Source organism: Hakea prostrata, chromosome 3, assembly GCF_041222555.1.
Source record: "Hakea prostrata isolate BN-2017 chromosome 3, UWA_Hpros_2, whole genome shotgun sequence".
NCBI lineage: Eukaryota > Viridiplantae > Streptophyta > Magnoliopsida > Proteales > Proteaceae > Hakea > Hakea prostrata.
This window is the reverse complement of record NC_142602.1, coordinates 7752731-7763717: the sequence shown is the minus strand read 5'-3', so window position 1 is coordinate 7763717 and position 10987 is coordinate 7752731. Positions and strand designations below refer to the sequence as shown.

At 37.6% G+C, this 10987-nt stretch overlaps 1 protein-coding gene across 3 annotated transcripts; it reads right to left on the bottom strand.

The window, feature by feature from the left end:
- Positions 1–7159: 7159 nt before the first annotated feature.
- On the bottom strand, positions 7160–10221 carry LOC149020529 (RING-H2 finger protein ATL46-like). Of its 3 annotated transcripts, none has more exons than XM_089148696.1 (2): positions 9506–9628; positions 7160–9266 (listed from the first exon to the last, which is right to left on the bottom strand). In XM_089148696.1, the coding sequence occupies exons 1-2, from the start codon at positions 9527–9529 to the stop codon at positions 8400–8402; spliced, it is 891 nt and encodes a 296-aa protein (XP_089004822.1). In that variant the 5' UTR covers positions 9530–9628; the 3' UTR covers positions 7160–8399. The 3 variants fall into 3 exon arrangements, with proteins under 3 accessions (XP_089004822.1, XP_089004820.1, XP_089004821.1); XM_089148694.1 differs by adding an exon at positions 9911–10221 and having other exon boundaries at positions 7161–9673; XM_089148695.1 differs by adding an exon at positions 9749–9903 and having other exon boundaries at positions 7161–9673.
- Between the last annotated feature and the right edge of the window lie 766 nt (positions 10222–10987).

The following is a 10987-nucleotide window of genomic DNA, read 5'->3' as shown; positions in this document are numbered from 1 at the left end:
AAAAAAGACTTAATAATAGGTAATTATTGGTTTATTGAAGGTTATTAATGATAATGGACATTTCAAATCTTTCTTGAAACGAATTGGAAGAAATATTGTAGGTATGGCTGCTTGTGGGAAACATGATATTGTTTTAATATGTATAATAGCAATAGAATGGAAGAAACTTGTTGAATAAAAAAAAAAACCACAGGTAACATTGGAATTATGAGTTCTTCCTCAAGTTTGACATGGAGCCATCAAAGATTTCATATTTTTTTTGTCACATTTTTCATAAGCACTAAAAAATTCATTGTCAAAACAAATGGATGCTTTTGTCAATAATTGTGCATTCATATCATCTCAATCTTTTGCATATACAAGGAAATTTAATACTTTTCATTGTGACACCAAAAATATTATTGAATATAAATATTTGGTTTCAGTGTAGTAACTGTCCTAATCCTAAAGCATCTAGCATTACCAAGTAGAAAATTTTCCATCAGCATTAATCTCATTGTGAGATTATTTATTTTTATTTAATTACTTGTTTTTTTGGTGGGTTAAGAGAACACTAAATTTACATAAGCATATGCTTAGGATATCAAAATTTCATTATTAGTTTAATAAAAGCATTGTCAATATTTATAAAGGAATTTGTCTCTTAGTTGCTCAGGGTTTTTTTTCATGGATGCAAATCTAAACTTAGCAGATTGATGGGATTACTTATTTGAATAGATTATGCCATTATGGGTATCCATGATCACTCTAAAGCTAACAAATAAAGAAGAATTCAATGTACATCTAATATTCAAATTCCATTCCAAGAATACATATTAGTCAATAACAATCCTATAATCTTACTTTAAGGTTCATTTTGTCGTCATCTACCAATACACAAAGACTAGAGGCCCATGGGATATGAGAGGAAGAAGTGGAAAGTTGTAGACTTGAAACCTATTTGATTTTAATGCTTCTAAATATGAAATTGCTGAATTACTGTATATTGTAGCTGGGCTGGGCTGGGCTGGGCTCAAGCCCAGGAGGCCTAATGAGTTCAGACTCTGCATTGGGCCTTAAATTTTGAGCCCAGCTCCCCCCTGGGGAATAATGATTTTTCACTTATTACTCTGGATATGGGAGTTGGGACCTTATGTATATTTTTACTGTTTAACCCTCTACGCGTGTATTGATTTAACTTCCACGACCAATCAAAACAATACACATCTGTTGCTTTTATATATTATTATTATTCTCCTCCAGGCTCCGATAGCCACACTGTGGGCTGTGGGCTGTGGGTGGGGCCCATTTTCATTTATGAAATAGCTAACAAACTAGTTGGTATCAGTGAGATATTTGCATCCAATCTGGAATTTTCTCTTTCAATCTGTAATTCATTTACTACCTTTATATATATATTTTTTTATAATTGAATTTAAGATGCGACAAATTATTTCTAATTATTTTGTAGATACAGCTATGCCTCTGCCGTTGATCCCCTTAATATCTAAATTATTTATAATCTTATCGTTAGATTTCCAAATGGCTTTCACCATTAAAAAATACAAACAAACGGTTCTCTCGAAATAAATTAATAAAAATAGAAAAAAGATTATGAAAGCAATATTCTTATTCTTCTTCCAACTCTTTTATCAAACTTATTTCATCATCATCAATAATAATAATAATAAATACTAAGAAGACTAATTCATTGATTAACAAAGATGCCGGCTATCTTTCTCTTGTATAATGTTGCCACCTTGTCAAAAGAGTCAAACGACTGAAACACAAGGGCGATATCGTCAATATCCATAGACCAGGCCGAACCAAACTGGACCGGGATGAGATGAAGTAAAAATCGGACCAAACCCACGACGCGTTGTTGACCCAGCGTTAAGGAACGTTGGTGAGCGCCAACTTGATCTTGTTCTTGAATGAGTTTGGACCGTTGATATAACGAAACGGAAATAAAAGGGCAACGTTTCCCGGGTTCAACCATAACCGCTTTGCTTAATGCTTCGCTTCGCCTCGCCTAACAAAAAAGAAAAGGAGCCGTTAGGGCTTACGGGTAGCCGGGTAGGTAACAACTGGCAATTGGCAATTACCAGCTGAGTTATTGTCAGAATAAAGGCATTACAAGTTCTTGATAGCCGTTATAAGTGTTTATTTTCTGCTCCAACCCTCTCTCACCTCTCTCACCTCTCACGCCGGCGAAGGAAACCAAGAGAGGTCACGGCGCTAGAAAAGAAGCAAGGGTGGCGAAGAGAGAGAGACAGTGAGCATATCGTACCCCATCATCTGCCTTCTGTCTCCTCTTTCGCTAACCCAATTGTTTCTTGATCTTGATCTTGGTCGCCGAGATGGGCATGGAACAGAATAATAATCATGAGAATGGTGAAGAGGTCCCGGATCTAATGTTCGCCAAGAGATCAGGTTGCTGCTCCTGGATGCCATGTTTTGGTTCGGAGAGATCGAATTCCGGCGGAAGAGGACATCCTGTTTGGTGGGAGAGAATCGGGAATTCCGAGAACGATGAGCAGTGTTGTTTTGCCAACAACAACAACGGTCGGAGCAAGACCGCCGATAACGAAGAGAGCAAGTGGTGGAGGAAAGGTTGGAATGCAGTTTTGAAGGTTAGGGAATGGTCGGAGATCATTGCTGGGCCACGCTGGAAAACATTCATTCGAAGATTCAACAAGAACGGCAACACCAACAAAAATGGAGGATTAGCGTGGAAGGACGGCAAATTCCAATACGACCCTTTGAGCTATGCGCTCAATTTTGATGAAGGGCGCGGGCAAGACATTGATATGGACGAAGATCGTATCTTCCGCGATTTCTCTTCCAGGTATGCTTCGATTCCGATAAGCGCCAAGTCCTCCATGGATCTCGGCAGAGAAATCCCTGCTTTCGGGTAGCGGTGGCAGACAAAGGCCGCCGGTGCCGGTGAAAACGTCGTTCAAGCTTCTGTGCGCGGCGTGCTATCTTCCTTCTCGCTCCAACATCCGGAAATTTTTCGGCATTTGAAGCATCATCCGCTGCTTGTGCGAACCGCCGGAGATTCGTCCCTCGTTTAATTTCTTCTCTTAAATTTTCTTAGTTGTTTAGTTTTGTTTTTTGGGTCATACTCTTTTTTGGGTTCTGAGGGAAAATAAAACTATAGGAAATTCTTCGTGTATATGATATGTTCTGAATTCTGATATGATATGATGTGGCTTTCGAGTGATTAAACAGCATAGTTTACCTTTTCTCCTTTTGTTTTTTTGTTAATAGCTTGTTTAAAAAAAGAAGTTAGTCAAAAGTCAAAGGAAGATTTGCCTCACGATCATCATTTTGTCTCTCTGTTGTTGGCGTTATCATGATCTCTCTAGAAGAACCTTCTGTTCAAGGTTTTGACATTTTCTAAGCAAGCATTGCTTCTGGGCTTGTTCATGGGATAGATGTGTTCTGGATTTTTGACCTTTTCCACATTTCCGGCTTGGTTATAGTCAAAAGCCCGACAGTGTTGCTGGTGTGGTGGACAATCTCAGAAGCTTGCAATTTCTTTACTGTGGCAACAATGGGAAGCAGGCTTAGAAAGGGGTATTCCAATTAAACAAGTACGGATTAATTACAACAGTGAATTTTGATCCTTGGTTCCAAGAAGTAAGGGGCAAGTCTGACATATTGAATTTGCATTAATTTTGCTTTTTTGGTTAAAAACATGTCTGGTATTCTGTTTGGCAGCATTCCTTGTGAGTCCTGTGTTAATGTTTTTAAGTACTTCTTGTGCTTAAGACATGTTTTCAACGGGATAATTCCAGCAGTGTTTTGTATCTTTCTTTTAATGCATTTTTATTTCATCAAAACAAGTACTCTTCCCACTTAAAAAGAAGGTATTTACTATTTAGATTCTACCCAAAAATAAAAAGGAAAAAAGAGGTGTCTATCAAAAAAACCAAGAAGTGCAACTAGGATGACATCCCTACTCCCCAAAGAGCTCCAACATTTCTGTGAAAGACTACAGCCTTACCCCAAAGAGAAAAACTTTAGAGAAATGAATTGAAAAGATGATTCACCAAACACTGCCACGCACTTCTGGTGCCTCTTCATAGACAGCCTGTGGCACTCTGGTCTCTGCATGGCTGAATCAACAGAGATTAGAAAACTAGTTTAGGCAGAAAACAATACAGTTATGGGCCTGATCAAGACTTGTGATCCGGAATTCTGAGAAGTTTTTAGTTGTAGGCTTGTAGCAAAGTTCAAGACAATTTTCTGTGAAAGACTACAGTTGTGAGTTGACCCCAAAGAGACAGAGAGAATGAGAATTTGGGGTTGAGTAAAATAACTCTTGTATACATCGAAAAGATGATAAAAAGATGCGTTTGACATGATTTCCTGGAGATTTATTGTTAACCTTTACTTTTTGGTAACCTATTGTTAACCTTCACGTACAATACATAAGTAAGTGTTTCGTTACCAGATTCTACAGAATCGGTTTTCATAGTATCAAGATTTAGAACTTAAAAAAAAAAATAATGGATTTAGTAGAATCACTTGGTTCACTTAAATTTACTTTAAACCTAAAATGGATTCAACACTGAGACGCCTCAAAACCTAAACTCAAGACTGAATCTACTTTTCAGATGTGGGATGTAGAAGCGATGGATTTAGAGAATTCAATCTGTCGAGCTTCTCCTGCTGGAATGAACGAGACTTTTGTTCGTCTTCTCCAAGAGTTTTGCTATTCTTCTGGAATCAAACTGTTGTATTTGTGGTAGTCATCTTCCTTTAGTTTCTCTTTTTCACTTTCTTCCTTTGAAGGAAATAACCCTTCTGGGTTATAGTTCTCCCCTTCCCTTTCTCTCAATTCCTCTTTTCTTTCTATAAATATTTGTTTATTCCTATGGTGCAGCTACTTCCCTAATTTATAGATATATAATTTTTGTTCTCTAATTGTTGAAATTTTTTCTTCTGTTATAAAATAAAGAAGATATTTAAGAGAAAGAAGAAAGACAAAATGAGTTCAATTAGAACTAGTCCATTCAGTTGAGTGCATTACATATTTATAGTAGAAAGAACATCTACTTTAATATGGAAATATGAGAGTCTCCAAAGAAATACAATACATGATTCTTACACACAATAAATATTCTTGATATGAAAAGATAGATTGCCACCCAAGATAGAAAGTGCATAGAATGAAAATATTGATTGCCAACATTGTATGTTGAGATCACTGTAATCTTCAAATTAAGATGGGAATGTAAATCACCAAAATTGTATGCTGAGTTAGTTGAGATCTTCAACGAGAAGTATTGTCTATAGGGGGTGATGGATATCCACAATCAATATTATTTATAAGAATTTTTTGTTTCATTAACATTATTGAAAATGCTATTGCCTAGAGATTTTTAACCTCATGTGAAACAATGAATCTTAACCTCAATTGGTGAAGCCCTTGGAATATGAACATGTTTCAAGAAGATGGTGGTTCAAATCCACCAAGATTCTATTTTAATTCGTTATAAGTTTAGATTATACATCACAAACAACTTGTAAAATTAATTTCACTTCAAGTATATAACATTTTTCCAGTACATACTTAATTTGATTTTGTCCCCCATTATATTTTCTAGAATATCAATAAATTATAATAATGTATTAAATTTAAATTTATTATATAATATTTATCGATTCATTATATTAATATTAAACTATAAACCCACATTTCAAAAAATAATATAGTTTCATGGGTTATATTTTTTTTAACTTAAAGATTGTGAAATAATCTATTTTAATGCATTTTATAAAATAAAAAAATAAACTATTAGATTCTTAAATCCAAAATTAGGGTTATGAAGACAATTATTTTTTATGATTGAAGTCTACATTCGAGAGTTAACCAAACAGTCTTTTAGATAACTACCAAAAAAAACAGTCTTTCAGATAAATTTAAGTTTCAAACTCAGTGATGTAATAAAAAAGTTTTTCAAGTAAATTTAAAATGAGTAAATGGTCCAAAATTGAGGACATGTGTTGGGCTTGCAGTACTGCCTCGGAATCAGTTTGGCACGTTTTCCGGAGTTGTTCATTTGCTTTTTTTTGTTCTTCTTTTGGTCCAATTTGCGGAACATATTTTGTTTGCTTGGCCCTTTAGGCCCTTTAGGCCTTTGGACAGAAAGCGCTACAAGCTTACACTATACTTGATTGCTGCATTAAGTGGTCCATTTAATTTAACTACTCCTGATACGGAGAAAATTATACCGAACCCATCAAATTGAGTTTGTACTTTCTGTCCTAGTTGGATCATGATCGGGACCCGTCTTAACCTAATTTTCACGCTTGTAAAAATGGACGCCGCATTATGGTTATAAGCCCCGTGCGACATCTCGAATCTTGCAGGATACGCAGCTGGTTTATAGAAAGTAACTACCCTCAAAGGCGGAGAGGGAGTCGTGCCAAGATGTGAAACAAATCACGCCCCCGAATATCTAGGGAAGAAGGTCATTCGGGAAGATATGAGCCCATCTCACAGTCGAGAATTGAAAGTAAAATCTATAAATGAATGACTTACTCACTCAAGAGGTATCTGAATCATTTTCCTTATTATCGTATTTAATTTCTGATCTGCAACTAGCCAAAACTTTATGATCAGTTCAACAATTGACTTAGCCTTCGGAGGTGGCCTCTCGACCCCCACGGTCGGACCATGTCTAACCTTGTTTTGCAAGGTATCTTCGTAGATTTTGAGACTGAACAGATTCTGGACGTATCAGGTCCAAATCTATGTTACATAGGATTTTTTTTTGGATTTAGAGCCTCTTATTACATATATAGAAAACTAGGAATGATGTGCGACAAATTCGCATAAGATTTAGGACACCATTTACTTTTAAGTAAGGAATAGCTCTCAGCCCACCCTGTAGTAATTTCATAGAGTTCAATGAATTTTTCTGAGGAACGGAATTCTTTTATCTCAATATAATTATTTTCCTTATGATGTTGGGACTGGTTATCAACATCCCACCTTAATGGTTGCAGGACAGAGTGAGTGTTTTCTGGTGTTACACAGAGGGAGCTGCTTGGAGGGTTTGGAAACCCAGTTAAAGGCTGTAATTGCTGTTCTTTTGAATTAACTTCAAGAGGCAAGATCTATAAAATTCATCTTGTACCGACCATAGGGAGGTCTTACCTAGATATGTTCGCCTTCCTCGCTTTATCAACCGGAATTTCAGTAATCAAATGGCTGGACTTTGGCCACCTACTTATAAAATATATAGAGAAGAGAAGGCAATTTAAAAAAACAAAATAAAACTGTCACCTTAAACCAACTCCAAGATACCTCAACCATAAATTTTTAATGAACAAAAGCTACCCATTAATCTATGTTGCTCGATATACAAGATCTTGGACTCTTCCGTCAACCAACCATTTCTTTTTATTTTTTTTGGGGGTAAGACAACCAACCATTTCATTATCAATTAAATCTTACCTTTCTATTTGATGAAAGCGTAAGGGGAAGAAAAAAACACCCCTCCCCCACTCTTCTCCCCTGAACACACTCACAGAAATACAGCGAAACCTGATGTCTTCAGTTGAAAAATATCATTACTCTCATATCTATTTTGTCCTGTTGTTATTATAATAAAGGATAAAAAGGGCCATTATTCCCTGTAAATTTCTGCTGAGAATGATGGGTTTTTATTTATTTATTCAACACCACACAATACAGAGAGGGTTCATACCCAGATTCCAGCATGGCTCCATTCTCTTCAAAATTTAAATCCCAGCCCACCACCAGGCCACCACCAGCAGCACCGATTCTTTTCTCTATGGATAGAAAGGAACCCCACCGGTGGGAAAACAACATTTCAAAGCAAAGCTCCCATCACAAGAATCCTTCAAACTACTTTTCACGGATCCCACTAAAATTATAGAATACAACAAAGTAGCAGTCAACTTGGTATTTGCACAACCCAAAAAGACTACAAAAGCCTGAACGAATGAATCGGTACACATATTTGCATTTCTAATTTTTTTCGCAAAATCAAATTTTGAAAGAAACGCAGCACCCAAAACAACTCGGAAAAGGAAAACCAGATATACCATACTATTAATGCTTAGCTTACAGACTTAAATTCAATCTGATACTAAATCCTCTGCAACTTGTCTTGAGCTCATAAAGATTAACAATGGAAGAACAAATACCCATCCATCAGACGAGACGTGTTAGCATATAGGCAATCTCCTTTATGATAATGATTTATACACGATTAACCAAAAATAGAAATTAAAAAAAGAGGAGTTGGTATTTCACTTTTAAGAGTATTTCTGCAGAGAAGCATAACTCCTACCCATTTGGATCCCGAGTGAAAAAATGCTCAATCAGAAACTGAATTGAGTGAATAAAATAAGAAAATACAGATCAAAATGACCCTTCATGGATCCGGAGTTCTTTCCGGCAACGGCAAGCCGACATTAAGAGAAGAAGAAGGAATGCCTATCATACGAGACGCTGAAGAAGCAGGAATTTTACCCTTTTTTGACGAGAGCCAGATCTTGGAAACGGAGAAGCTCTCACCTTTACTTCGTCTACTGAGTTTCTTCCCCTCCATATCCACAATAACGGAAGAATTATCGGTGCTTTCTCTCCCTCTCAATAGTTCTACACCACCACCAGCATCATCTCTATCATGGCGTAAGGCCACTTGCAGATCGGAATCAGCAACCACATACTGATATGAACCCATCGAATAACACCTCCTCGCATCCAAATTACGACTACTTGTCTCTCCTTCTTCTTTTTCTTCTCCTCCTACTTCATCATCATTCATATTCCTGAATTTACCGAGTCTCACGGGAAGAATCTTCTTTTCCCCAACAATCTCCTCTGTTTCCCCTGTTTTCTGTCCGCAGGTGAACCTATTCTCTCTGTCGGCGGGAATCCCGTCGTCCTCACTTGCATCATCAAACTCAAAAACCGGATTTTCAATCGAAATGCCAGGGATGAAAAGGGTTCCTCTGCAAAGAGGGCATGTCGAGTTTGATAAGAGCCAAGTGTCTATACAGTTGATGTGGAAAGCATGGCTACATATGGGCAGCAACCTAAGTTTGTCTTGTTCAGAAAACTCAGAGAGGCAAACAGCACAATCAAAGGGTTGTTTTTCACCAGTTATCTCCTTGTAGAGGAAAACAGGAAGAGCATCTATGAAAGCTTGATCTAGACCCGAGTCATGGAGATGGAATAACTGTTGTAACTGTCTTTGCAAGGTATCAGAGCCGGACAAATCTGGGTACCTATTTGACTGAGAGGACGCCGAAGAAGGTTTTTTTATGAGAAATCTAACAAGAAGGTGGAGCAAGCCAGATATGAAGAATATAACAGCTAGAATAACTATGATAAATAGAACTGCTGGACTGATTCTGCTTCCAGATGACGATGGGTTTGATCCAGTGGATGCTGACAAGGTTGATCCATACTGATCATTACCACTATAAGGAGATCTGAACGAGGAGTAAGAAGAAGAAAAAGGAGGAGACATACCAGGTGGGTAGATGGAAGCACCATCTTTTTGCTTAATTCGAGACTGAAACCAAGACATCCGAGTACGAGTAGATGGAAAGGACGAGAGAGCCGTCGTGGCTCTCATCTTTCTAGTATGAAAACCAAAACCCCTCAAGTGTAAGCTGAAAAAAGCATAATTTCCTGCTTCTGGAAGAAAACCAAGTAAAAAATTGTTTCAATACGAAGGAACTGAGAAGAGAAGAGAAGAGGAAAGAAGATTACCAATTCATTCGAGCAGAAAGTACATGAGAAAAAGCAAACATTCTTGAAGATTTGTGTTTCTATTTTTTTTTCATCTCTCATGTACCAAAGCAACAGAATTCACTGTACAAAAGACCAGGTGAAGAGAGACATGGAAGATGCTAAGGCTGCAGGTTTACCCACCTTTTGTTTTAGTCGGAACCCGCCATTAAAGGACTTCATTCAACTTTCATTTGGTGGGTTGTCTATGACAGCGTTGCAGCAAAAACCCTAAAAAGTGACAGGTTTAGTCTTCTTTATAGGAGTTGAGCGCGCTCCATTTTACAATGAAAGGGTAAGGTGGGGTAGGGTAGAGCGGCAGCGAACCCGAGTGATGTGAGAAGTGGTGTTCGCACTTCGCAGTAGCTTCCAAGGCCTCAAGCTTACTTACTTGGTTCTTCCCTTCACTTCACTTCACTTCATGGGGAAGAGATGCCAAAAAGAGCCGCAGGGGCAGTCCTGAATTCCCAGTCCCTGACAGCTGTGTGACTGCGTCTGGTTTTTTCTTACTTGAAAGTTGAAGGGAGGACTTTTTGGTAATTTCCTCAGTACGACATCCCTCGCTGCCCGTTGGTCCGTTGGATCAGACTCTCAGAGGTGATTTTCTCTGGAAGTTTCTTGACCTTCCGTTTACCCTATGAGGCCATAACGGAAAATCTCTTACCAAATAAAAAAAAGAAAAGAAAAATAACGGAAAATTGAAATTGGGTCAATTTGGGCTATAGACGGGTCGAACCGGATTTACTGTGTCTAATTAGTCAATCTATCCATGGCTTGGAATCAGACGGTCATGATAACATGTGCTTGCATCATTTGCGGCTAATGATGACGCAGCTTGAAGCACATAAAAAATAATCTATAATGAGAGTTCGTATTCCTTTTCTCTTGTTTGTTTTGGTTCAATTTGAAGAGATTTTTCAATCACACTAACCACCCCCACTCGATTCCATATTGACTTAGCTTCGTTTGAGATCATTGCTTGTCGCCACGAATTTAGGTTTGCGCCTTTAAGCGTCAATTAATTCTCTAACCCTTTGTTAAATCTTGGGTACAAAGTTAATTACGTGTGCTTGAGATGATAGAGACAATTTAATTAACCACCAAATAAGTAAAATAATCCATGATGATATGGTCCAGGGCACTACCATTGCACAACCGTACATCTTCGTTAAGATTGTTTGGATCAATGATTTTGTTTTGGGTTGATCTAGATTTGTAAAT